The sequence below is a fragment of the Desmodus rotundus genome, chromosome 7 (assembly GCF_022682495.2).
Source record: "Desmodus rotundus isolate HL8 chromosome 7, HLdesRot8A.1, whole genome shotgun sequence".
Lineage (NCBI taxonomy): Eukaryota > Metazoa > Chordata > Mammalia > Chiroptera > Phyllostomidae > Desmodus > Desmodus rotundus.
In genome coordinates, this window is record NC_071393.1 from 137,144,564 (window position 1) to 137,168,629 (window position 24,066).

Consider the following 24,066-nt stretch of genomic DNA (forward strand, 5'->3'; position numbering starts at 1 on the left):
GCGGGCGCGCCGGCAGGCGCGTGCGGGGCGGGGCGGCCGCAGCTTCGTCGCCGCCCGCGGGCCTGTCCGCCGCCCGCTCGGCAGTCCCAGCTGCCCGGCCGCCATGTGACCGCGCCGCCGCCCTCCGCGCGCCCGGCCCGCCAGCCGCCCGCCGCCGCCGCGCGTCCGCGGCCCGGCCGCATCCCCAGGCCGCCGAGGAGCGGGGGGCCGGCGCCATGGCCGAGCGGGGCCGTCTGGGCCTGGCCGGCCCGCCTGCGGCGCTCAACACGCCGGTGCCCATGAACCTGTTCGCTACCTGGGAGGTGGACGGCTCCAGTCCCAGCTGCGTGCCCAGGTACGCCGCCGTCCGGCCGGCCGCTTTGTTTCCGCGCGCACCTGCGGGCCACCCGGGGCCCCCACCCGGGACCGGCCACCCGGGACCTCGCTCTGGGTTCCCCAGCTGGGATCCCCCCCGAGGCCATCCACAGAGACCGGCTATCCGGGACCTCTACCCGGGACCGGCCTCCTGGGATTCCACCCGGGACCTCGCGCCTGGGGCCGCGGCGTTTGTGTCCCTCCTTGGGCACGCACAAGCGTTCCCTGCGAGGAATCCCTGAGCCGGAGGGTGCTCCAGGTCCCGGTCTCCCGGGCTCTCACCTGGTTAGGTCCCAGACGGCGTCCTAGCGTCCGCCTATTGATGTGGTGCTGGTGGAGTGCACCTAGGGTGCCTCCTCTCTCCACCGGGCATCACAGAGTTTCTTTTGCATCCAGCCACACTGAAGTCTGAGTGGCCTGGGATTGACCCTCAGGGCACACTGTCCAGAGGACAAACAGACCTGGGACCACGACTGTTCCTCACCCAGCACATCCTTCACCGTAGCCCTGGGGGGCTGGGGCTTCCCGCTGTGCCTGCTGGTCTCAGGGCCTTTCCCCATTTGCCCTGCAAATTTAGAGATACTTGCTTGTTGGCACTACTCTGCATCATGCTGTCAATTTTGCCATGGCAAAAGACACTCACCTCCCACTTGGGGAAGCCCCGTGCCCGTGGTAATAGCTGGTCGAGGCTTCTCCACAGGCCCACCAGCCCCACTGCACTCGCACTCCTGACTTCCCTGTTCCTCCTGCTGGCTTCTTCCCACTCTGAGGTCCCTGCTGTGGAAGCGCCAGGCTGAGGGGGAGAGACCCTCACACCAGGGCCTGGTCCTGGGGTGGGCAGCCGGCCCCAGGGGCCGCAGGGAAGAGCTCTCCCTGGGGAGACCTGCTGGCAGGGACCTCAGGAGTGCCCTCCAGCACTGAAGTGGCTGGTGTGCTGGGAGGGGGCCATGTACTCTGCCTCGGCTCCTTCAACAGGTGGCACTGAGTGAGGTGTGGAGGATTCAGGAGCGCAGGGCCGAGGCTGTGCCGAGTGCACAGAGTGGGCCTCAAAGCCGCGCTCAGGACCTTCTTCCCCGGCCTGGCCTCCTCTCTTTCCTGTCTTGGCAGTTGCCCCAGCGCCGGGTCCCACAGCCAGGGGTCATCTTGGACCCTCTTCCCCCAGGCTTCTCCTGTCCCCTCTGCGCTGTCACCAGCACCCCCTGGACCTTTCACGCGGCTGCACTCCATCAGAGGTCCCCTCGTCCACGCTTGCCCCTCCTGGCCACGTGCACGCAGACACGTTCGGTGTGCAGCCTGCCTGTGCCGAGCCTCTCCAGCAACTCCCGGGCTCCAAAGAAGTCCACAGCGTGGTAGTTGCGGGGGGAGGGGTGTGCGGGAGGGGTCGGCCCCCTGTGGGCCCTTCAGGAAGCCCACCTGGTGTTTGTGCAGGGACTGTGTGGGGCAGGAGGTGAGGACCTGGGCTGGACAGCACTGGCTGTCTGGGAGCTGCCGTTCGCACCTTGGGCCCGCCAAGGCCCCTCCCTGCCTGGGAGGTGGTTCAGCCCTCTCTTTCTCTGGAGCGTTTGTCCTTGCCCGGCTGGTGGTGCTCTGCGGGGACTGCTGTGAGGGGTCCTGTTTTCTCTGTTCCGGGTTTTGCCCGATCTCAAGTATCCAAGTCGTGTCCGTGCTGATGTCGGCCACCGCTGTGCGGTGGCCCCGTCCCGTAGTGGCGCACATCTCTCCCCTGTCCTGGTCCTTTGGCTTGTTTCCAGATCATCCTGCTGTCGGCCTTCGGTCCCTGTCTCCTGTGGGCGGGAGGACCTGAGGTGAGCATGTGCGGGCAGCGGGGCTTGGGGGGTGTGCCCAGTGTTACTACCAGGCAGCTTCCCAGAGCACCGTGCCAGCTCCGGCCCCCTCGGGCATGCTTGCCAACACTGCCTGACTTCTAATTTTTGCCAGTCTGGTAGGTGTGAAATGGTATTGTGGTTTTCACTTTAATCTCTGCTAATGCAGGCCATTTGTACTTCCTCATCAGTGAAATTCCTCTTTCTTCCTTCTGCTGGTTTGCTTTCTCCTTTCCCGGACTTGAGTCTCAGCAGCATCTTTGGGTAGCAAGCCTGTTTCTCCTGAATGTGCTGTGACCCCCCTCTCAGGATGTGGCGTGTTCTTGGTTTTGTGCAGCCTGGGATGCTCCCCAGCATCATTGGCCTCATCTCTCTCCTGCTCTTCCCTCTCAGGGTGGAAGGGAGGCTCTGTTTTGTGGATTTCCTCATGGTGACACAGCGCTCCTCCCTGTCGACCCTGAGCTTTCCACTGCCTCCTGCTGCCAGGCACCACTGCTGCTGGAATCCCAAGAGGGCCTCCTGTCCCCTCCTGTCCGGGCTTCCCGAAGGGTCTGGGGCACTTCAGACCCTTGCACTTCCCACTGTTGAGGTTCACAAGTTGTTAGTGTCTGAGGTCGGACATCTGTCATATGCTCTTGTCCCTGCATGTTCTGCAACCTCCTTGTTCACCCCTTGGTCCATTTGAGGGGTCGTGGATATTTGGTTTACATGCACAGAAGGATCTTCAGGTGGAGGTGTAAATTTTGACAGCTGCGTGCTGGCTTCAGGTTCGCAGGCCGGCGGCAGCTCCTGCGCCTGGCCTGGCCCCTCCAGACGGCAGCCTGGGAATCCTCCTTTCTTCGCTGCAGGCCGCAGTCTGTGTAAAGCTGCTCCTGGTGGTAGGCATCTGGGTTGTTCTGGGCGGTGGCTCCTGTGTTCAAAGCCACTGCGACCACATGGGTGCAGAGTGTGGAACGGTGTCTGCTCACTTCTCTTCGGCAATAACTGGCCATAGGAAAGGTGGGTGGCTGTCAGCGTCATAAGAAACGGCCCGTTTTCTGAAGGGGTGGCACCGTCTTCCACGGCCACCAGCTGTGTTACCTTCCATGCCATCCTCTTGTCAGCGTCAGCGTCAGCGATTCTGATGGCTGTGTGATGGCTGCTCCATGGGGATTTATTCTGCACTTACTGTGAGAGAATATTGAATATAATCAAACAGTTAAAAACAATTATTTCTTTATTCAAGAGAGAGAAAGGAAAGGAGAGAGAAACATTGATCTGCTGTTCCACTCACTTCTTTTTAAAAATTATTTATTTATTTGTTTGTTTTTGGAGAGAAGGTGGGAGGGAGATGGGGGAGAAACATTAGTGTGTGGCTGCCTCTCACACGCCCCCTACTGGGAACCTGGCCCGCAACCCAGGCCTGTGCCCTGACTGGGAATGGAACCGGCGACCTTTCCGTTTGCGGCGCTCAGTCCACTGAGCCACACCAGCCAGGGCTTTTCTTTTAATTGCTGATTACGTGGAAAACACGTAAGTGGATTGCCGAGCCGTAAACTAACCTTCTGGCCTCAGACGCCTGGTGGGGCCATGTGCACTCGCCGGTGGGCTGAGGCAGTGCACATCGGTCTGCGACTGCGTCTGCGTCGGGGGTCTCTGACCGCGTCCTCTGCTGCTCGCCTCGGGCTTTGGCGCCGAGACACCTTGTAGAACACGCCAAGGATGGCGTCGCCTGTCCTGTGCCATGGTGGCACTTGTGTGAAGTTGGCATTGTTTGCTTTGTGAGTGTGTGGAAGAAATCACCCACATGAGCTGCAGTTGCTTTGTGGGAAGTTTGCGTCCTTACTCAATTTCTTTGGATGAAGAACAGGTCCTTCGCCCCTTCGGGTTAGTTTTGGAAATACATTTTTCCGGGAATTTGTCCATTTTGTCTAGGTTTTTAAGTTTATTGGCATAAAGCTGTTCGTTCTATTCTTTTACTTCTTAACTGCCTGCAGGGCCTGGCTGCTGTCCCCTCTGACTCCTTGCGTCCACTCTCCCTGCAGGGAGACAGTCTGACCAGCCTCGCTGCGTCTCCTCTGCTCCTTAGAATGAGACTCGTCCTTGTCTCTACGCCCTTGCACGCCTCCAGAAGGCGTGCCGCCGTCCTGCTCTAGCTTCGCACACAGCTTGTTGTTGTTCCTCCTTCCTTTGCACAAAAGCATTTGTAGCTGCAAGGTAGGTTACGACTGAGCTGCATTTTACATGCCTTTATATTTAGAATCATTCAGTTAAAAGTATTTTAAGGTTGTTCCATCATTCCTTCTTCAACATAACAGGGTTTTTCAAAGTTTCTTAATATCGAAATGTATGGATTTTTCCCAGTTAATTTTCCATCGTCGAATTCGTTGCTTCTCAGTTTTCCATCATTTGTTTCTAACTCAGTTGTGTCGTGGTCGGAGATGGCGGTCAGCGTGACACCGAGTCCTCAAAGTGCTGGGGCCTTGCTCTGTGGGGGGCTTGAGGCCCGCTTGTGCTGATGAGGATGGGGCCTTGCTGGCCATCCTGGCTTGCGGCTCTCTGCTCAGCGTGCTCCGCGCCCCTTCCTTCATGTCCAGAGCGGCTCTCCAGGGCGGACCCGCCTGCGCCTCTCCCAGCTCTGCCTGGAGTCGAGCTTGTCGCAGGTGCATGGGATCAGACGCACACTCCCACCCTGCTGGTGTGGACTTCGAGGGTCCGTGGCTCTGGACCTGGTGACGCTTTCTGTGTGGACGTGTACGGGGCGGCCACACGGCTCCGTGAGTGCCCTACCGGAGCGTCAGCCTCCGCAGCCCTCCCCGCCATCCTGTGTACGACCAAGTCCAGGCGTGTCTTCGGTCCCTCGGTGTGAATCTGGAGTTGGTGTGGCGCGGGCTGACGAGCACTCGGTCCACTGTCGTCCGTCTGTCACTGTGACGGCAGCAGGTCCCCATCTGCCGCGGTACTTCCACGTTCATTACCGTCTGCAGGTTTCACCGTTGTTTTCCCTCGTTCTGCCTTGTTTTGCATCGATTTTTCCTTATTCCGTTTCCCGATAGTTTGTAGCCGCCCACTGTTTCTGTCCAGTGGCAGCAGTGGAAATGCCGATTCCCGTTCTGGCTGTCGTGTGCGAAAGCTGACTCTGCCTTCGCTCTCTTCCTGAAGGCACGGGGACCTTGGAGCTTGTCACGTGACCAGTCCCTTCCCGTTTATAAGCTTTTGTTTCCTTGGGTTTCAATTGCCTTCTTTTACTGCTCTGTACCGTTAACACTGGAGTGAACTCAGAACTCGCTGCGTCCTCTTCCTTCTTCTGTCGTCTCCGAGCTGGAGTCACATTTCTCTGCCCTGCGTGTGACAATGCACCTTTAGGGCCTGCTGCTCTTTCTGTGCAGAGACGCCCAGCCTCACTCCTGGGGTGCGATGCCCCCTGTGGCCCCAGGGGGCATGTCCCCTCTGCACAAGGACACACCTCCCCAACTTTCCTCTCGGTTTTGGTTGTTGAAAGTAAGCGTCAGACTCATTGGAAAATTCTGTCCTTTCTCCTCTGCAGCCCAAGAGCTGGCCCTGGCCCTCTCGGCTGGGTCAGGGTGCTGCTTCCTCTCCCCGCCTGCATCGGCGTGGTGGACTCTGGGTTGTGCTGCTGACTTGCATCAGTGCTGGGGAGTTCCTGGCCGCTCTTTCTTCAGCTGTGCGTCTGCCCCCGCTCTGCGCTCCCCACTTCCAGAACCCGGCAGCACGCGTGGTGGTGCGCCGCACTGGCCACGCCCTCCATGTCCCGTAGCAGTGGCCAGTTCCCCGCCCTCCCCTGTGCTGTCCCCGTCCCGTTGCCCGGCCAGCGTGTGAGGCCCTGCTGCAGGGTGTGGGTCTCGACCGAGTTTGGGGAAGTCACTGATCTATTTTGTGTGGGAGAGCGGTGCCCACGCTGTGGTTGGGTTGGCTGTGTGCGAGGGCGAATGGGCGGGTGTGGGGTTTGCAGCCTGGGGGTTTGGGGCTCCACTGAAGGAGAGGCAGAGGAAGCTGGCTGTGGGTACAAGGCCTGTGGGCTGGATGTCTCAGGAGGATGTCTGCTGCTGCCTGGCCACAGCTGTTAACCCTAACCCCCACCGTGGGGGAGCGGGCAGGTGGGCTCCACGGACTCCTGCTGTGAGCATCTCCTCTTCCCAGGTGGGCTTCCTCTTTGGGGAGTGGCTCGCTCTGTCCTAGCAGTGGACTCCCAGGGCGGGGTGGGGCAGGCACGGGTGTGTGCCTGGGTGGCTCCGTGGCTCTGCAGGGCCACCCTACTAGCAGCGCCTGCAGAGCTTAGAGCCAGGCTCCCCTGCCCTGGTGGGAGTGTCCCTGTCCTGACGGGCTGAGTCTCTGGTCATTGCACTTTGTGTTTCTAAGCATCTCTGGCCAACGCAGACCCTCATCCACCCCGGGGGAGGCAGCGCTCACAGTGCAAGCACCGTGCCTCCTTGCTGGCCTGCTGGTTCCCACCTGTGGAGTTCAAGGCCGTGGCTGCGGGTCCCCTGCACAGTCAGCAGGGTGGGTAGGGGCCTGGTGAACCGGAGCAGAGTGGGTGGTGACCAGATGCTGGAAGCAGGCGTGTCTTTCCGTACCTGGCACCCCTGGTGATGGGTGTTTTGGCTGCTTCACCTAAGCCCTGCTGCGAGGTGGCTGTGACCCAGTGGAGGGAGGTGCCTGCTGCATGTCCCTGCAGGGGACATGAGGCTATGGCCACTGGGGTCTGGGCTGGGAACTGTGTTCTGCATCAGCCCCCACCTCCCAGCTCAAGCCAGGGAGGACGGTGGGGCCAGCCTGCTGGTTGCAGGGTATTGCTGGCTCTGGCCGGCCGTCAAAGGCCCGGATGCTCCCTGGGAACCCAAGTCGGGAGCACGCTGTGCTGGGGTTGCCCACTGCCTGCTCTGGAGGACTGAGAAGGCTGTTCTCTGTCACAGGAGAGGAGCGTGTGGGCAGGCCCCCTCCAGCTGTGAGGCCTCTGCTCCCTCTGCCTGGCATGGCCTGACTGAGAGGATGCCCACTCTGTCCACCTCCTCCTGGAGAGTAGTTCCCAGGACGAGGAACTACTGGCTCTAGAACACAGCCCCCGCCCCCAAGGGGCCTTGGGGCCACTCAGCACTTTGGCCCTCGACTGGCCGGCATTCCATCCCGTGCCACCACTGCAGAGGCCCACGGGGGACGGCTGCCACCACCAGCTGCTGCCTCACAGACTCGGGGATGCGTCCCCGTGCCAGTGATGCTCTCAGTGGCGGCGTCAGGCGGGTGGGCACAGCACAGACCGTCCTGTGGGAGCAGCGGCAGCCACCAGGGCGAGTGTCCCAGAAGCCACTGGGTTGGGGGTGAGAAGGGTGGGTGAGCAGACCCTCTGGGAGGGTTCCCCAGCACCGCCTGGGTGCCCAGCACTGCAGGGGCACTGAGCTGTGCGCACAGAGTAAGGACTGGCCTTTCTCGGGGAGGGAGGCCCCTGCAGCCCTACTCTGCACGTTATCGACCAAGCCAGGCGCGTAGAGGTCACTGGGACCCGGAGTCGCCTAAACTCCTTCAGGACCTGCCGGTCACCTTTGCACTGGATGGGGCACAGAGCAGCTATTTCCTCCCAGGCCTGCAGGCCCCTCCTCCAGGCTGCCGGGGGCTAGGTTTGCTCAGGAGGCAGCTCAGAGCAGGGGTGATTGGGGGGTGGGAGGCACGCTTGTGGGTTGTAGGGACCCTGGGGTTGCCTCTCCCCTCACAGTCCATGCAGACCCCCTGCAGGCCTCCCTTGTGCCCTGTGCCCAACTGGGCACTCACTTTGTCGTTTGAAACTTGCTCCCTGGCAGCTGTCCCTTTCCCTGAATGGATGGGAGCCTGGGAACCAGGGCCGGCCAGCTCTCTGCCTCCAGTGCCTGCTGCCTCAGCCAGCCAGCACCAGCCCAAGGACTGGCCTGGCCCACGTTTGGGGGTGATGTGGGCTCCCAGCAGCTCTAGGGGAGTCTGGGGTGCTCGGCCCTGGGCTATGCCTCTGCAGCGCAGCACATCAGGGAGCATGAGCCTCCTCTGGGGGCCGCAGGTGCTGGGCAAATGTCCCCTTAGGCCTAGGCGGCTCCTAGGGCCTGCACAGAAGGGCTGGGCCAGGTCCAGATGCTCCGGGTTTGGGGCACAGCTGGACGCTCACCTGCAGCATCTTCCCCAGACCTGCCGCTCTGTGACTGGCGGGGCCCAGTGCGCCCCTCATCCCAAGTGAGCCTGTGGGTCCAGGATGGGTCATTGCCCAGCAGGGCATGAGCCTCTGCTGTCGAATCCCCGGACGTGAGCAGAGGAAGGTGTGTGCCCCTGTGTCTGCATGGCCACTCAGCCACAGGAGAGGAGGCTCCAGCCACACCGACGTCCCCGGGGGGACAGGCTGAAGTAGGGTCCCAAGCCAGTTGCTCAGCCACCCAACAGGGCGGGCCACCCCAGGCCACAGTCCTGGCTTCAGGGCGGAAAAGCAGGGGCCCCAGCAGGTGACCACTGTGCTCATGGGTGTGATGAGAAGTGGCCGCTGACCTCACCTCAGCGTGACCCTGTTCCTCGCAGGGCAGGCACCGTCTAGAGTGGCCTGAGGGCAGCAGTGTGGCTGAACAGAGGCCCGCCCTTGGCCCCGGGCTGTGTGTTGCACGCAGTCAGAGGGTGAGAAGGCCCAGCATTCAGGGGCCCAGGTCCAGGACTCTAGAAGGGCCAGCTGCTGGGACTGAGGCACGTGGTGACCGTGGGCCCCGATGTTGGGACCACCCAGCAGTTTCTCTGGTTGGGCACTTGGAGCCTGGCAGGCTGTGGCCAAGGAGAACGGGTAGGAGAAGCCAGGAGGATGGGTGGCTGCCTGGGAGAGGTAGGGAGTAGAGCAGCTGGATGAGGTGGGGGTCAGGGTTTGCCTGCCGTTCGGGGCCAGTGCTGTGGGGGTGCCGGCCAGGAGGAACGGCGTCTGTCTGCTGGTGTAAGAATGACGCAGCCATCCCCTCATCGCCCCTATCCCCGGTTTCTCGGCAGATCGGGGTGACAGAGACGTGAGGGAGGCCCAGCGAAGGAAGGGGAGGGAACCCAGGAGGGCGGGGGCCCCGATGTCCCAGGTCCTGGGGGGCATCTGGTGCCAGGCGTTCTTCAGGTCTGCGTCCTGCCGGTCAGGTACAGAGCAGCCAGGGCGGGGCGCTGGGCAGGGACTGATGTGGGGTGAGGCTGGTGGGTCTGGTGCTCTGCAGGAGGTGCCAACCGTGCCGGAGGGTCACGTGGCCCAACCTGGGGGCTTTTGGGCTCCCCAGCCTGCGTCCCTGCCCCCCATGGCCGGCTGCTGTCCTCTGCACCCAGCTTCCCCATGGGGCCTGTGCTGTCTGTAGGGGCTGGGGTTCCTCACTCACAGGAAAGCCCAGGGCAGGGGCCCCTGCCTGCCAGGGACAGTGTGGGGCCCCCTGCGCATTGGAGGGTTACGCAGGTCAACCCGGGAGGGAGGTGGGTGCCAGTTGGGGGGAGGGCTCAGTGTGACTGAGGCAGAGGGTGTGGGCCGAGGGCGGGTTGTCCTGGAGGCAGGGACCTGAGTGGGCAACAGCCCGTGGTGGACAGCCCCGTGCTGGCTGGCAGAACGGAGGCTGCTGTGGTCTCCAGCGTCGTCGGTACAGGCCCTGGCCCTGGGAGCCCCATCCCAGGCCCTCTGCAGGGGCCTGGGTGGGCCTGGCCTCTGGCGAGCACTCCATGCCCCCTCGCACAGCCTCTGCTGGAGCAAGAAGACGGCGCAGAACCACGCGGCTGCCCCCGACCCCTTCCAAGGGGTCCCAGCCTTGCAAGATGGAGATGAAGCCCCCAACCGTCCCTCACCCCCTGCAGGAGCCACTTGGGCCCACAGGCTGGCCGGCGGGGACACTGAGAGGGCGCCTCTGACCTTCTCTCCCGATTAGCAGAGAACAGCCATGTCCAGATAAGGCTCAGACTCCGAGAAAGCTGAGCTGGGACAGAGAGGGTTGGCAGCTGCCCCAGGCCAGTGAGAAAGGTGACCAGCGCTCAGGATGTGGCCAGCCGGAGCCCTCCCCTCCCTCAGAGCCGCCTGCGAGGGTGAGGATCAGACTGGCTGCTGTTGAAGGAAGCACCCCAGGCCCTGGAACCCCCTGGAGCCCAAGCCATGGGCCATGGGCCATGGGCTGCCCAGGAGTCCCACCCCAGCCCACTTCCTGGGCTGCCCTCTCTGGGAGGCAGGCAGGGGCGGGGGGCGGCCTGGCCAGCTGCCCTCATAGACCCCAGCTCCCGGCAGGGCAGACACGCCCCAGCACAAGCGGGCAGACCTGGGAGCAAAAGGCCCCCAGGTCTCCCTCCCCAGGACACACGGCCAGTGCGCTCATGTCCCCGAGGCGGTCGGTGGGGGTCAGCGTCCTCCTCACAGGGCCAGCTGGGGCACTGGTGCGTTTTTCGGAAACCCGTAAAGCGCTCTCCTGCTTGGGGCTCAGTGCTGTGCCTGCCTCCACCTGGGCATCACTGGAGGGAATGTGACGTGGCAGCCACTCCCGGTCGGTTACACAGAGTCACCAGGTGGCCCTGCAGCTTCGTTCTTGCACACCCATGGGAGGGGGGAGCACTCCAACACCGGCTCTGCCGTCCCTGCCCAGAGACGAGGGCACTGGGCCCTGAGCAGGGGAAGCAGGCCCTTCACACCACAGCACGGGCGAGTCTGGATGCCCTGTTCCTGGGGGAGGGAGCGGGGTGCGGGAGACAGCACAGGTGGGGGCTGCCTGTGGGGCTGGGGGCGATGAGCAAAACATCCTGAAGTAGAGGTGACGCTGTGTGACGTGTGAGCTCACTGGATGCCCCGGGGTTGTAGACGCTCGAGTGGCCCCAGGGGTCAATTTTATGTTGCGCCTACTTACCACGGCAAAAAGGTTCTAAGGATGGGGCCAGACAGTTCCAGGTTCAAGGACGCTGGCCGGGCAGACGAGCAGGTGTGACAGAGTCCTGCTTGGACTCTGTGATGTTGATGCAGGTAGAGCCCCAGGGTGACAGGCTTGAGGCGTCTGCTGCACCATGGGTGTGTGGGCCTCCAGGGGACATACTTTCACTGGGGCGGTAGAGGGGACGTTCCCCAAGGACTTAGGGGCTTGATGTCCCAAGTCATTGTCCACTGGTGGCCGGAAGTAGTGGCGACCCGAGTCGGTGGAGGGGGCCCACTGGACTGCTGCGATGGTCGATGGTCGTGGCTCCAGCTTGGCAGGAGGGGCCCTGCCTGCAGCCGCAGGGCCTGGGGGCTGGTGTACAGTGGGGAAGGCGCCTCTCTGCGCTGCTCTGAGGTCTGTGGGCCGTTTGTCCTCTGTGCTTCTGTAGGAGCCTTTGTCCTCGGGACATCGGCCCTTTGTCCGCCTGCGGCCCTGCGGCTGTGTTCTGTGTCCACGCGCTGTCTCTGACTTTGCTTGAGGTGATGTCCACGTTTCGATCCTTGGAGGAGGGACTGTGACTGTCTGCTCAGAGTCAGCCAGCCGAGCGAGCGAGTGAGCAAGTGAAGGACCGAAGGCACACTTGTGCCCTCGCTCCTGCGGGCCCGGAGCGCAGTCGGGGGCAGACGTCAGACACCTGCTACAGCAGGGATGAGCTGTGAGGAGGTCGTGCTGAGTGGGTTGGACGGACGTGGGCAGTCAGATGCGATCACACCCGCACGATGTCCCTGGGCGGGGTCCGATCCGTGGGAACAGACAGCAGGCAGTGGAGAGGACAGGGGTCCGGTCTGGGAAGGTGAGAAGGTTCTAGAGATGGTGGGGACGGCTACACGGCCACGTGAATGTGCTTCTTGCTGCCCAGCCGCACACTCACGTAAACCAGCCAGGTCCTAACGTGAAGGGTCAGGCAGTTCACCACCATGGAAAAGGACAGTTAGTTGTTGCCAAACTGCTCCCCAGATGAGGCTGCACCAGCACAGCCCCTCTCTGGGGAAGAAAGGTCGAACCAAAACCCATGGTGTGGGCCAGCGCTGGCCTTTGCTGGCCTGGCCAGGCTCCGGGTGCCTGCTCCGAGTGGGGCATGGCCTCCACACCCCTGGGTTAGCCCAAGCCCGGCCCTGCCTAGACTCCCACCCTCCTGGGCTCAGGGACCCGCCAGGCAGCTGTGCCCACCCAGCCCCATGCGCCACCCTCCTGGGGCTGCCAGGGGCCCAGACTGAGGCCCCTGCGACTGGGGGCTTCCAGGGCGAGTCACATTAAAACAGTGAATCAGAACCGAGGCACAGAGGTGATCAAGGGCCGCACGTGGTGAAACAGAAGCCGAGCTGGATGTGGGCAGAGCCAGGCACCGAGCCAGAGAGGCCTCTGGGAGCGGGGTGGGTGCTCTGGGGAGAGCCGGAGGGTGAAGCCAGAGGGAGCACTGCGGACATTGCAGCAAACGCAGACAGATGGTGCGTCGGATGATTTCGTAGGAAACGTGAACTACTGAGTAATTGACTTTAGTGAAATAGGAAATGGGAAGAGACCAATTACGTTAAAACCTACTCTTTCCAAGGAGCACCAGGTGGTTTTATTGGTGAATTTCACCAAATCTTCAGGAAATAAGCCCTCTCGCATACGAAGTGTCCCAGGGGCTAGAAGGGGTGGACCCGCGCGTTTTACAAGTCTGCGAGCGCACGGACCCGAGGGCAGGGACAGACGGGAACATCCTCCCTGAAGCGGGGACTCCGGGGTGTGGGTGACCGACGCACTGTCAGGACTTCGTTCAGACTTCCACCTTCACACGTCGGAAGAGGAAGAGCACGGCTTGTCCAGAAACGGCATTGATGAAACCCACGCACATTCTCAGGGATGTAAAAGCTCCCGGGGCTGCGCCCCCCGGGGCCGCGCCGGCCGCTTGTTCATTCACGTGCAGCGGGGCTCACTGCTGCAGCCCCGTCGGCCCCTGAAACGCCCAGGAAAGCAAAGGCAACAGCTGAACGTTCCCGTCGAGGTCCTGGGGGGCGCAACAGGACCCGGAAGCTCAGGGGGTCGAGAGAAAGGGAATTGCCCCCTGCAGAGGCAGCACTGTTGAAACGGACGACAGTGTGGGAGCGAGCGTGGTGGAGTCGGAGCCCACACGGCTGGGAGGCCGATGGCATGACGTCCGCACCGGGAGACGCCTGTGGTCACCGACGTGAAAGTGTGGAAACGCTGCGGCCTGGTGATGCCCTGCGCCAGGAGAAACCTGTGCCCACTGACTCCGGACTTGAGCACCCGAGGACGGAGAGGCAGGGGCTCAATGGCCCTAAGACTCTGTTCTCCTTCGGTGCAGCTCAGTTCCGTGAATTCCACACAGGACACAGCTGGGCCAGCTGGGCCTGAAGCGTGCACGGAGTCCGCGGGCAGCCGGAAAGACAGTGTGTGTGCTGGGGCGCGCTCCCTTCGCCAGCGGGCATGTCTGCACAGGAGCCACACTGGTCAGACCTGTGGAACGGGCACAGGTGCCGGCAGCAGGGCCTGCTGGGGCTGGGACCTGGGGCTGCAGCAGCACAGCGCGGCCGCGCCCCCTGGAGACGGCCTTATGCCCCGGGTGGCTCTGCAGGAAGTGCTCTGGGGACGACCGGCCACCACACGTGAAATACAAAGGGAGAGGCTGGGGACCACGTCACTAAAGGTCGTAGCTCTGGGAGCACGCACCACAAAGGACAGTTGGATTGTGCAGACCTTGTGCGAAACCTGTCTGTGCGGCCCACAGCCAGGAGGGGACATGTGCCCTGCAGGAGCCAATGGTCCCATCAGGCTCACCCAGCAGAAGCAGGTGAAGGGTGTGGAGAGGAGGGGGCCCGCAGGAGTGCCCGAGGCTGCGGCCCCCCGACTGCCTCCTGTAGTGGACACCACAGTGAGTCGTGCACTGGACCCCAGGCCTGATGATGCTCTTCTCCTGCCTGTGGGCGAGTGTGAGGGACTGCATGGCCTCCCCCCACATCCACGTCCCCAGACGGATGCCGCACTGCAGCCGGAGCCTTAAAGAGGTGACTCGGTTCAGGTGTGCCCCATATTTCTGGCAGGATGAAGGAGACCGTCAGCGTGGGCCCATTCCCTTGGGCTGAGCCCTGGGCACACAGGGACACACCCAGAGTCACCTGCAGAGGGGAGGCGGGGAGGCTGGCAGTCAGCAGGGCAGGGCAGGCTGGGGCAGGTCCTGCTCCGGACCCGAGGAGACCAGCCTGCTGGCCCGACCTTGGCTGAGCCTCCTGAACCTTCAGCTGCCCTAACAGTGGGAGCCGCCATCTGTGGTGCTTGTCACAGTGCCACGGATACCAACAGTGGTGTGTGGGGTCAACACCCGCCACCACCCGCGGGGCCGGTGCTGGTGCACGCTGACCCCATAGCCCTGAGAGTGTGTGGAGGGCCCAGGGCGGGTTCCGGGGCGCAGGGCCCACCCGGCAGCCCCATCGGGGTGGGTGATGCCATGCAGCCCGTGAAGACGCAGCATGTTTGCTCCAGTTACCCACAGTGCAAAAGATTAAATAGAAGTTTCTAGAAGTGAACATTTCATGAGTTTATTTTCACTTTTTAAAACGTTTTATTCATTTATTTATTTTTAGGGAGAGGGGAAGAGAGGGAGAGAAACATCAACATGTGTTTGTCTCTCATGCGCCCCCTACTGGGGACCTGGCTCACAACCCAGGCATGTTCCCTGACTGGGAATCGAACCGGCAACCCTTTGATTTGCAGGATGACACCCAACCCACTGAGCCACACCAGTCAGGGCCTGCTGTTAATCTCGAATTCACAAATTAAGCCCTGTCGTAGGTACACACGCACAGGAAAGATCGTGGCACACACAGGGTTCACGGTCCCAAGCACCACCGGGGTTTTGGAATGTGTCCCCATGGATTTGGGGGCCAACTGCGGCACCGATCGCTGGAACAGCCTGCCGGGCCCTCGGGTCCGGTGGAAGACAGTGCAGACAGACAGGCGGGCGAACGGGGGCCACATTTGTGTGTGGCCCGGTGTCGCCAGCCCTGAAGGCTCTGAAAGGAACAAGGTGTTGCTGAAAAGCGCCTGTGCAGAGGCCTGCGGGTGGCGTCAGGCATGTGGTTCGAGAACCAGAGGAGCTCACAGCCGAGTTCGAGCACAGGGAGCAAGGACATACCACGTGCAGCAGCCCAGGGCACAGCCGTGTTCCTGTAACATGGCCAGAAATGCAGCTACAGGAGCTACGAGAGGGTGCTGCCTCGTGGAACCGGGCCAGCCTCCGTGGTCCTGGGAGGCTGGGGCCATGCTGTCCTCAGCGCCTCCATGTGGCTGCCTGGGTCCTGCCCTTGCAGCAGGGGAAAGGGAACCGGCTGGAGACCTGCCACCCGCTGGGACTGGATAAACGGTGCTGGTGCTAGGGACAGAGGTGGACCAGCAGGGGCTGTTTGGTGGCCTCGCCCACCTTCCCTCCAGGCAAGAACGAGCCTCTGACTGGGAAACCCAGTGGCGCAGGGCTACCAGGGGAGGCGGGGAGTTCGGGGACAGCAGCAGGGAGACCCTGCTCCAGATGGTGGTCCTGGGGCGGGCAGGCCGGGTCCAGAGAGCATTGTCGGCTCCTGTGCGTTGGGCCGCCTGTCGTCTTCAGAAAGAGCAGAGGTTGGTGCGGAGAACACCTTTCATTCTTGGTGGTGGAAACGTGGGGATGGTGCCGTCACTCTGTGAGCTTTCTGGACTCACGGTTGTGTGTTTCAGAAACCAAACCAGACCCGCTGCTCTGGGGTGAGGTGCCGGAGTGGGCAGGCAGCGGCCGGAGGGAAGTGCCAGGCTGCGCCTGTCGAGGGGCGTGCAGGTCCGGCGTGCGCACAGGCCTGCTGGCGCCGCAGCGCGTCGTGCGGAGTAGCCGCCCGAGTCAGTGACAAGCCGCAGTTTGTGGGCGTTGGTGTGTTTGCTCACGATTTCCTTGAGGACCAAGTGTTAGAGGGCAAACCCCCACTTCGGCTGCCTGCATTGCAGACCCAACCCAGGCGGCTGTGGGTGTGCATGGTCACGGGAGGCGGAGCCCGAGTGCCTGTGACGAGGCCACATCAACGGGAGACCACTGTGCCTCTGGCCACGACCACCCACACACTGTGGACAGCGCACTGGAAGCCCCCCCCAAAACAAGCTGTACAGAGGGAAACTGGTAGACACCGGTCGAAAAGCGTGAGAGGCCGTGGCCCGAGGCCCCACCCCACCAGTGTCGTGAGGTGTGTGTTCCACCTGGCTCACTGGACGTGGGCGCCAGGGAGGGCCTGTGGTGGCAGGCAGTCGATGTGCCGTGAGGTCTGTGGCTTCTCTAATTCCTGAAACGTGACTTTTCACATGTGCCGTGCAGCAAACCTCGCCCTGCCCCAGGCCCGTCTATAGCTCTGACCTGAGTCCCGTGCCTGGTGGTCCACTGACAGGAGCGCCCTGGGGGCCCCTGGCTGTTACCAGCTCTGCCCACCCATGTTCTCCTCCTTCAGCAGCGCCCAAACCATAGCAACGGCAGCAAACCAACACAGGGGCAAAGCCGCAGGCCTGCTCTGGCTGCGCGCCTGCCAGGGTCCTGTGTTCGGGGAGGTGTCTCCCTCCCAGGGCCGACGTGCCTGTCCCTGATGCTGCACGTGGGCTCCTGTGCCTGTTCACCATCCACGTCTCTTCTGGTGCAATGTCTGTTCAGGGCTTCTGCCCATTTTATTTTTATGTACTTATTTAAAAAGTAAAACGTTCTTCGATCACAGTTGACATTCAGCCTCATCTGTGTGAGTTTCAGGGGCCCTGTGTGGGGGTTACACACACATTTCCTCCACACAGGGCCCCCAACGCCGCGTGCAGTTACTGCAGCGTTAGCGACTCTCTTCCCTGTGCTGGCCTTCACGTCCTGGGGCCTGGTCTCTTCTTGCCCATCGCGCTGCTCGGTCCCTCCTTGGAGGTGAAGTGGGTGGGCAGGCCCGTGGGCTAGGGAGGTTGTGAGCGCCGGCACCCTGGTCCCTCGGGGTGTCTCTGGTCTGCCCACCCTCTCCTGCCTGCAGACCCTCACCCGGCCACCTCTATGAGAGGAGACCCGCCTCTAGGACCCTCTGGAGAGGAGCACCTGGCCATGGCCTGGGGTGCTAAGGGGTGCTCAATGCAGGCAGGCACCAAGGCAGCCCCCAGCCGGTCTGGGCCAGGTCCAGGGCTCCTGGGAGCCTTGATGGCCAGTCCACCGTGGCAGCCATGGCACCAAGGGCTGTGGGTGGTGGTTCCACTGCTGAGCGGGGCCGGTGTCCTTGCAGGTTGTGCAGCCTGACCCTGAAGAAGTTGGTGGTCTTCCAGGAGCTGGAGAAGGAGCTCCTCTCGGTGGTGATCGCTGTGAAGATGCAGGTGAGGGTCTCCCTTGGCCACCAGCCCAGGCCGCGCTGGACGCCCTGCTGCCCAGGTGAGGGCACAGCCACACAGGAGGCTGGGCCGAGTGTGTCCATGGAGCAGAAATGGGGGTGGGCCCCCTGCACCCACACCCTGTGCCCGCCGTCCCAGCCCCGCGGCCTGTGGGGTGTGAACGAGGGGTGGGGTTCCAGGAGCCCGCTGGCTGTGCAGCCTGCCATGGCCTTTTTGGGGGCCACTGGGTTCCAGATCCTCTTCCTGATGGGCGGCGGCCCCAGCCCCAGCGTCGCCTGCAGGTGTGGGATGAGTGCAGGCTGCTGCTCTCCCCAGCTCTGGCTCACAGGCTCCTGGGGGCGGGTGTCCTGCTGTGGCCCTGCTGCTGAGCCCCAGCGGGAGCCGGCACCTGTGCTGCTGAGACCCCTGAGCATCCCCACAGGCGGAGGCCCTGCCCCCCCCCCAGATTTCTGCTGCTGGCGCCCCTCTTGCAGCGGGCGTGTCTGCCTGGGCTGCCGCACGGAACCCCAGGGCTGCCCCGGCCCTGCAGCCTCACGAGGAGGCCTGAGGCCTGACTCACTTAACCGTCCATTGCCACCGTCCACAGTGTCACTCTTAAGTGAAGGTCTGAAGAAATTGTTTCCTCCCCGAAAATGCTGTTGTAAGTGCTCAGCATCAAAGCCAGCCCTGGGAGGCTGTGTGCCTGACGAGAAGTGCCCCAGGGACCCAGGCCTTCCAGCTGGGAAGGGGTGTGGGTCTCACCGGGTCTTCAGGATGAGGTGGGGTTGACCCATCCTGGCCTCTGAAGCTGGTGCTGTTGACCTCTGACACCACTGACCCGCCTACACTCTGGCTTCACTCCTCCACTCCCTCCAGCTGCCCATCTCCATGGTCCAGGCAAGACCTTCCAGATCACTCCTGAGACTCAGCCTGTGGCACCAGGGTCCTAGGGCCCTGGGAGCCTCCCTGCCTGCACAGCTGACCCGTGAGTGCCTGGCACCCACGGGCCCCCCGCCCCACGCAGGGCCTGGCCTGCAGGCTGTGTTGGCACAAGCACCTTCGTGCCTGTGGGGTGTGCCCTGGGGGAAGGTCGGAGGTCGGGGCCTATGTGCTTCTACGAGTGATTCCTGTTGCACCTTCACAGGCGCTTAGCAGTGGCCTTTCCCACTGAATAGGCGGCTCACACACACACATCGTCTTCCTCTGCAGCCGCGGGTGTCCCGGCTGCTGCTACTCGCCTGCTGGTGTCCCTGTGCGGTGATGCCGCCGCTGCAGCGTCTGAGTTGATGACCTCCACAGGGCGGTCACCTGTCCCCTCCCTGTGTTTGCAGCAAGGCCCGGACCCGGGACCCCTCCTGGCCCATGCAGCCTCTGCGTCTCTGTGCAGTTGCTGTGGGTCTGTGCGCCCCTGGGCTACTCCCTGTTCTGGGGCACGTCAGCAGGGGACTCAGGGTCAAAGGATGTGGACGTCTGTAAGGTTCTTGACAGACCTCCCCTGCGGCCCTCAGGAGCCCCCCGCCCCCAGCCTGGCTCCTCGTCCTGAGTTAGAACGGAGGGACGATCTAGCTGGTGTCCCTGGGAGGCGCTCCCCTTGCATGATGAGACCCTGTCTTCTCTCCCAGGGCTCCAAGCGCATCCTGCGGTCCCACGAGATTGTGCTGCCCCCCAGTGGACAAGTGGAGACCGACTTGGCACTGACCTTCTCCCTGCAGGTGGGCCCTCCCAGTTTGCCACCACCACCCTCCCCGCTGCTGCAGGCCCCTGACTGTGTGCTCTGGTTGGTTAGGGCCTGGTGGGGAGGACCTGCCGGTGGTCACGGCCCAACGCCCTTACATTGGCTGTTAGTGTTGCCTGGGCCGGTGGTGACCCCGAGTGGACCCCTGACCTGGGGTGTGCTCGCGAGCCCTCTCGGGTCGGCTTGGGTGGACTGCAGCGTGGCCCCTCCCCACACAGTACCCCCACTTCCTGAAGAGGGAGGGCAACAAGCTGCAGATCATGCTGCAGCGGAGGAAGCGCTACAAGAACCGGACCATCCTGGGCTACAAGACGCTGGCCGCAGGCTCCATCCACATGGCCGAGGTGAGGCGCCGGGCGGCCTGCGCTCCCACACCAGGGCTCTGCTAGGATGGCCCCCTTGGCTCAGGAAAGCTTTTGCCCTGGCGTGGGTGTGACCTGTGCCCTCCCAGGAAGTGCCGCGCACGTGCTTCCCCCGCTGGTTTCTCCTTCGACGCCTGTGTCCCGCCACCCGGATGCCGGCTTGTCCAGCAGGACAGCTGTATGGCGGGCGGCCACGTGCTCAGTGGGTCAAGTGACGGAAGTGTGAGGGGTTTCCTGGTGAGGAAGCAAGGGGACCAGCTGTCCAACACCACCTGCCATGGGGGAGCCAGTGCCCCGGGCCGTCGGTGCGGGGCCACATGCACGGGAGAAGAGGGGCTGTGTTCGGGGTGTCGGGCCCTCGGGGACGCGCAGCAGAGGCAAAAGCACACCAGTGTCGAGTGGCGCGGGGCAGGGCACGGGGGGATGGCTGGCCCGTGAGCCACACGTGTGTGGGCCCGTGGTCTTGTCTGGGAGTGGCTGTCTGCACACCGCTTGCTTCCGTCATGGCCCCTGAGCAGTTGGGCTGCGGACCCTCCTCTCTAACCAGCTGCTGTCCTTTGTGGCTGCACTTGGTGCTTGGCCACCCCATGTGGCCCCCGTGTCCACGCTCGTCCTCTTGCCCATGGGGCCCCTGCTCCATGGTCCTTCTTGGCATGGTGCCCGCCCCCAGGTGATGCAGCGTCCCCCCGAGGGTGGCCAGGTGCTGAGCCTCTGCAGCAGCATCAAGGAGGCCTCCGCTAAGGTGGCCGAGATCTGGATCTTCTCCCTGTCCAGCCAGCCCATTGACCACGAGGACAGCGCCATGCAGGCTGGCCCCAAGGCCAAGTCCGCAGGTGAGCGCCCCCGTGGGTGGCGCCCATGTCCCTGCTTCTCTGCCACCTCCTGGCCACCTTCCTTGGGGTTGGAGATGTCGGGGAGGGTGAGTGGTCTTTGGCTGCCTTGGCCTGGCTGCGGGGCAGCCCAGCCTTCCTCCAAAGGCTGTGACGTCACCCGTGAGGAGAGGTCACGGGGTTGATCACAGTGCCTTCTGGGTCTGGGCGCAGGTCCTAGCATGGCGTGTCACCACTGTCACAGTTGGGCTTGCCGTGTCCTTTGGGGTGACAGGCAGACAGGCCCCAGTCCAGTGCAAATCCCAGGCTGAACTGTGCTCTGGCAGGCGGGGTGTGGGGGTGCCTGGGGATGGAGGAGGGCTCTTGGGGGTGGAGAAACCCAGCACCTCACACCTCTGCCCAGGCTGCCAGGCTGTCTCCTCCAGCTCCTGGTAGCAAGGGGGAGCTGTCGGTGGGCCGTGGCCTCATTGCTAGGACACCGGATAGAACCTCGAGGTGCTGACCCTTCCGTGTGCTCGTTCCACAGACAACTACTCCGAGGAGGAGTACGAGAGCTTCTCCTCCGAGCAGGAGGCCAGCGATGATGCTGCGCACGGGCAGGTAGCCGGCCGCGTGTGGCAGGACCCCAGCAGACAGCCCAGGACTCTCCGGAGCTGCCACCGTGGGGGGCACTGGGCGGGGGGGTATGTCTGGACCTAAGTGTGTAGGCAGGCACACGGGGGCATGAGAGAGAGGGCTCCCTCCATCAGCCCCGGGAGGGCGGGGCCCCTGGGCCCCCCAGGGCGGCCCTGGCCCCAGGTGCCGTGTCTCCGCAGGACCTGGATGAGGACGACTTTGATGTAGGGAAACCCAAGAAGCAGCGGCGATCGATAGTAAGAGCGACGTCCATGACCAGGGTCCGTGGAGTCTGGTTTCACTAACCTTGGGGAACGGCAGGGTGGGGCGGGTGAGCCTTGGGACGGTCTGGGAGTGAAGTGGCCACCCCAGTCCCATGGGCACATGTTATTGGCCTCTTCTGAGGTGCAGTCTCCTCCCCCAGAGGTGGTGTGAGGGTGGGGAGATGCCAGGCCCTGACCTTGGCTTAAGAGGGGCTGGCATGGCACTTAGCCCTTAGCCAGAGCTCCCCTGCCAGGCGGTGGTCCATGGGGCCTCCTGTCCCCACCCTACTGGTGCCCAGATGTGCCCTGAGTGGGCTGGCCCCCAGTCCTCGGTTTCAGTTCAGTGCCTAGCCCACCTGGCACAGTGGGTGGCCTGGGGGGCTGGCAGGACTGTCAGGCTTCTCCAGGGGAAAGTCCCAGGCAGGGGCCTCAACCTGTCACAGATGGTCCCCCACGGGGTCACAGAGGAACCCCCCCCACTGGGTGCCCCAGCCCCCAGCCCGACAGCATAGTGGGAGGCCAGGGCTGGTCCCATGTGCTGGTCATAGCTGCCCCCACAGCTGTGAATGGGGAGCAGGGCGGGTATACGCATCCTTTGGTAGGGTCCACTGCCCCTACCCCGAGAGGGTAGCTGGGAGGGGCCAGAGCTGAGCCCTCACCTAGAGTCTAGCCAGGGAGGCAATGCCTCCGGGAGGTGCTAGCGACCTGGGCAGGCGGGCAGGCGCCTGTACTCCACACGCTGGACGCACTGTGGAGCTGGTTCCCCTCCCTGGGTCCGTTTCTGCGTCTGACCGCAACCGTGGTTTGGGTGCTTGAGGAAGTGCCTGTTGTTCAGCTTGTGAGAGCGCGTGTGAGTCTGTGAACGCTGCAGCGGGCTTGAGCCAGACTCGGGGCCAGGCGGCCTCCCTCATCCTCCTCGGGGAGCGGCCCTGCAGGCTCTGACTCGGTCCCTTCGTCTTGCAGCAACAGAACTTCAAGCAGAAGGTTGTGGCGCTGCTGCGCAGGTTCAAAGTGTCCGACGAGGTGAGTTAGCCGCGCACCCCTCTGCTGCCCCGCCCCTGTGCGCCCCCATTGCTGTGTCTGCAGGAGTGGCCCACCCCAGGGCCCTGCTGTGGCCAGCCAAGCCACCGAGAGCGCCTGCTGTGCGTCCTGAGCCCCCACGAGATGGCCACACCCGGGGAGGCCATGGGTCTGTCCTCTCGGGGGCCGTGGCCACCAGTCTGTGTGTTCTTGTGTGCTGACCTTGGAGCAGTCTTAGGTTCACCACAAAATCAGGCAGAAAGTACAGATTCTGCCAGCCCCCCCCACACAGCCTCCCCACTGTTGACATATCAGGAGGGGGTTTTTTTTTGACATATCAGGAGTTTTTTAACATTTTTTTTCTTTTGGCTTTTCTTTAGTCTCCAAATTGGTAAGTTTGCATAACTGTTGTTTTTTTTTTCTCTAAAGATTTTACTTACTTTTAGAGAGGGGAAGGGAGGGAGAAACACAGGGAGAGAAACATCAATGTGTGGCTGCCTCTCGTGCGCCCCGTACTGGAGACCTGGCCCACAACCCAGGCATGTGCCCCGACTGGGAATCAAACCGGCAACCCTTTGGTTCACAGGCTGACACTCAACCCACTGAGGTACACCAGCCAGGGCTGCATAACTTTTATAACCAGAAGAAAAATACCTTCTTTAAAAAACATGGTCAGAGGAAAATTAGTCCCAAGTTTAGAAACTGCCCAGAGAAGTGGGGCTTGAGCCTCGAGCTCCTGGTGTCCAGGTGTGGCAGTTGTGCCCGTCAGGACAGCTCTCAGCACGCTGAGCCCCGCCCCACACCGCTCCTGTCACGGCCAGGTGCCGCTCACCGGAATCAGCTGCTCTCCTAACGCATCCGTCAGAATGCAAGGGGCCCAGAATGGGCCCAGCGGCCTGCAGGAGAACAGTGGAGGAGGACTGGAGCTCTCTGACCTCACGCCAGACCTCAAGGCTGCGGCCATGGGGCAGCGCTCACAGCCCGGAAATAAGCCCAGTTCGGGGCGGTTGGTGTCCACAGGATGCTAGGGCCTTTCAGTGGGGAAAACAGCTTTTTCAGCAAATGCTGATGGAACGACTAGATGTCGACGTGCGAAAGAGTGAAGCTGGCCCCTGCCCCACACCTGCACAAAAAGGAGCGAAGGCCTGCGCATGGGAGCCAGGACTGTGAAACTCTGGAGAACATACAGCCCAGGCAGTGATTGCAAAGGGGGTCAGCGGGACCACGTCCAAGTTTAAAACTGCTGCAAACGCCGTCAAGAAAATGAAACCATTCGTAACATGAGAACGTTTTTGCAAGTCCCGCGTCTGCGGCTGGACATGGAGGACATGGACAGCTCAGAGAGCTCAGCAAGGACCTGACGAGATGTTTTCTCCAAAGATCCCCGAGTAGCCAGTAGGCCCGTGAACAGAGCTTGGTGTCCCTGGTCATGGGGGGAATGCAGGCCAGGACCACAGTGTCACCAGGTGGCCACACAGTGATGCGGAGCAGGGACAATGGGGACATGGGTGGTGTGGCACCCAGGATGCTGCCTAGTGGTGCCTCAGGAAGTTCAGTGTGCTGCTGGGCGCTGCCCGCGTGGGCGGGAACAGGTGCACGGGCAGCAGCTGGGCCCATCCACTTGGATGGCTGAACGCAGGTCCTTGGTTCCATGGCACGCGACCCAGCGGCGGAAGGGAGCCCATTGTTGGCAGGACACAGTGCCAGGCTGTGTGCTGTGTGTCTCCACTTGTGTGGCCTCCTAGGAAAGGCCACGCGCACAGGGACGGGGGTGCAGGGCGCTGGGAGGGGCAGGGGCCCCCTCGGGGAGCCTTCTGCATCCCAC

General features: G+C 62.8%; 1 protein-coding gene across 7 annotated transcripts in view; it reads left to right on the forward strand.

Moving 5' to 3' along the window:
* Window positions 1-24,066, forward strand: part of PACS2 (phosphofurin acidic cluster sorting protein 2) — a 36,237-nt gene continuing 12,171 nt past the window's right edge. For 2 of the 7 annotated variants that reach the window (XM_053928391.2, XM_053928396.2), the window contains exons 1-8: window positions 1-334; window positions 17,335-17,422; window positions 19,039-19,128; window positions 19,370-19,495; window positions 20,184-20,346; window positions 20,870-20,943; window positions 21,159-21,239; window positions 22,185-22,244. In XM_053928391.2, the coding sequence (XP_053784366.1) occupies window positions 216-334; window positions 17,335-17,422; window positions 19,039-19,128; window positions 19,370-19,495; window positions 20,184-20,346; window positions 20,870-20,943; window positions 21,159-21,239; window positions 22,185-22,244 (801 nt within the window). In that variant the 5' untranslated portion in view covers window positions 1-215. The remainder of the gene's footprint in view (window positions 335-17,334; window positions 17,423-19,038; window positions 19,129-19,369; window positions 19,496-20,183; window positions 20,347-20,869; window positions 20,944-21,158; window positions 21,240-22,184; window positions 22,245-24,066) is intronic. The other 5 variants (XM_053928394.2, XM_053928393.2, XM_053928392.2 and 2 more) reach the window with 4 other exon arrangements.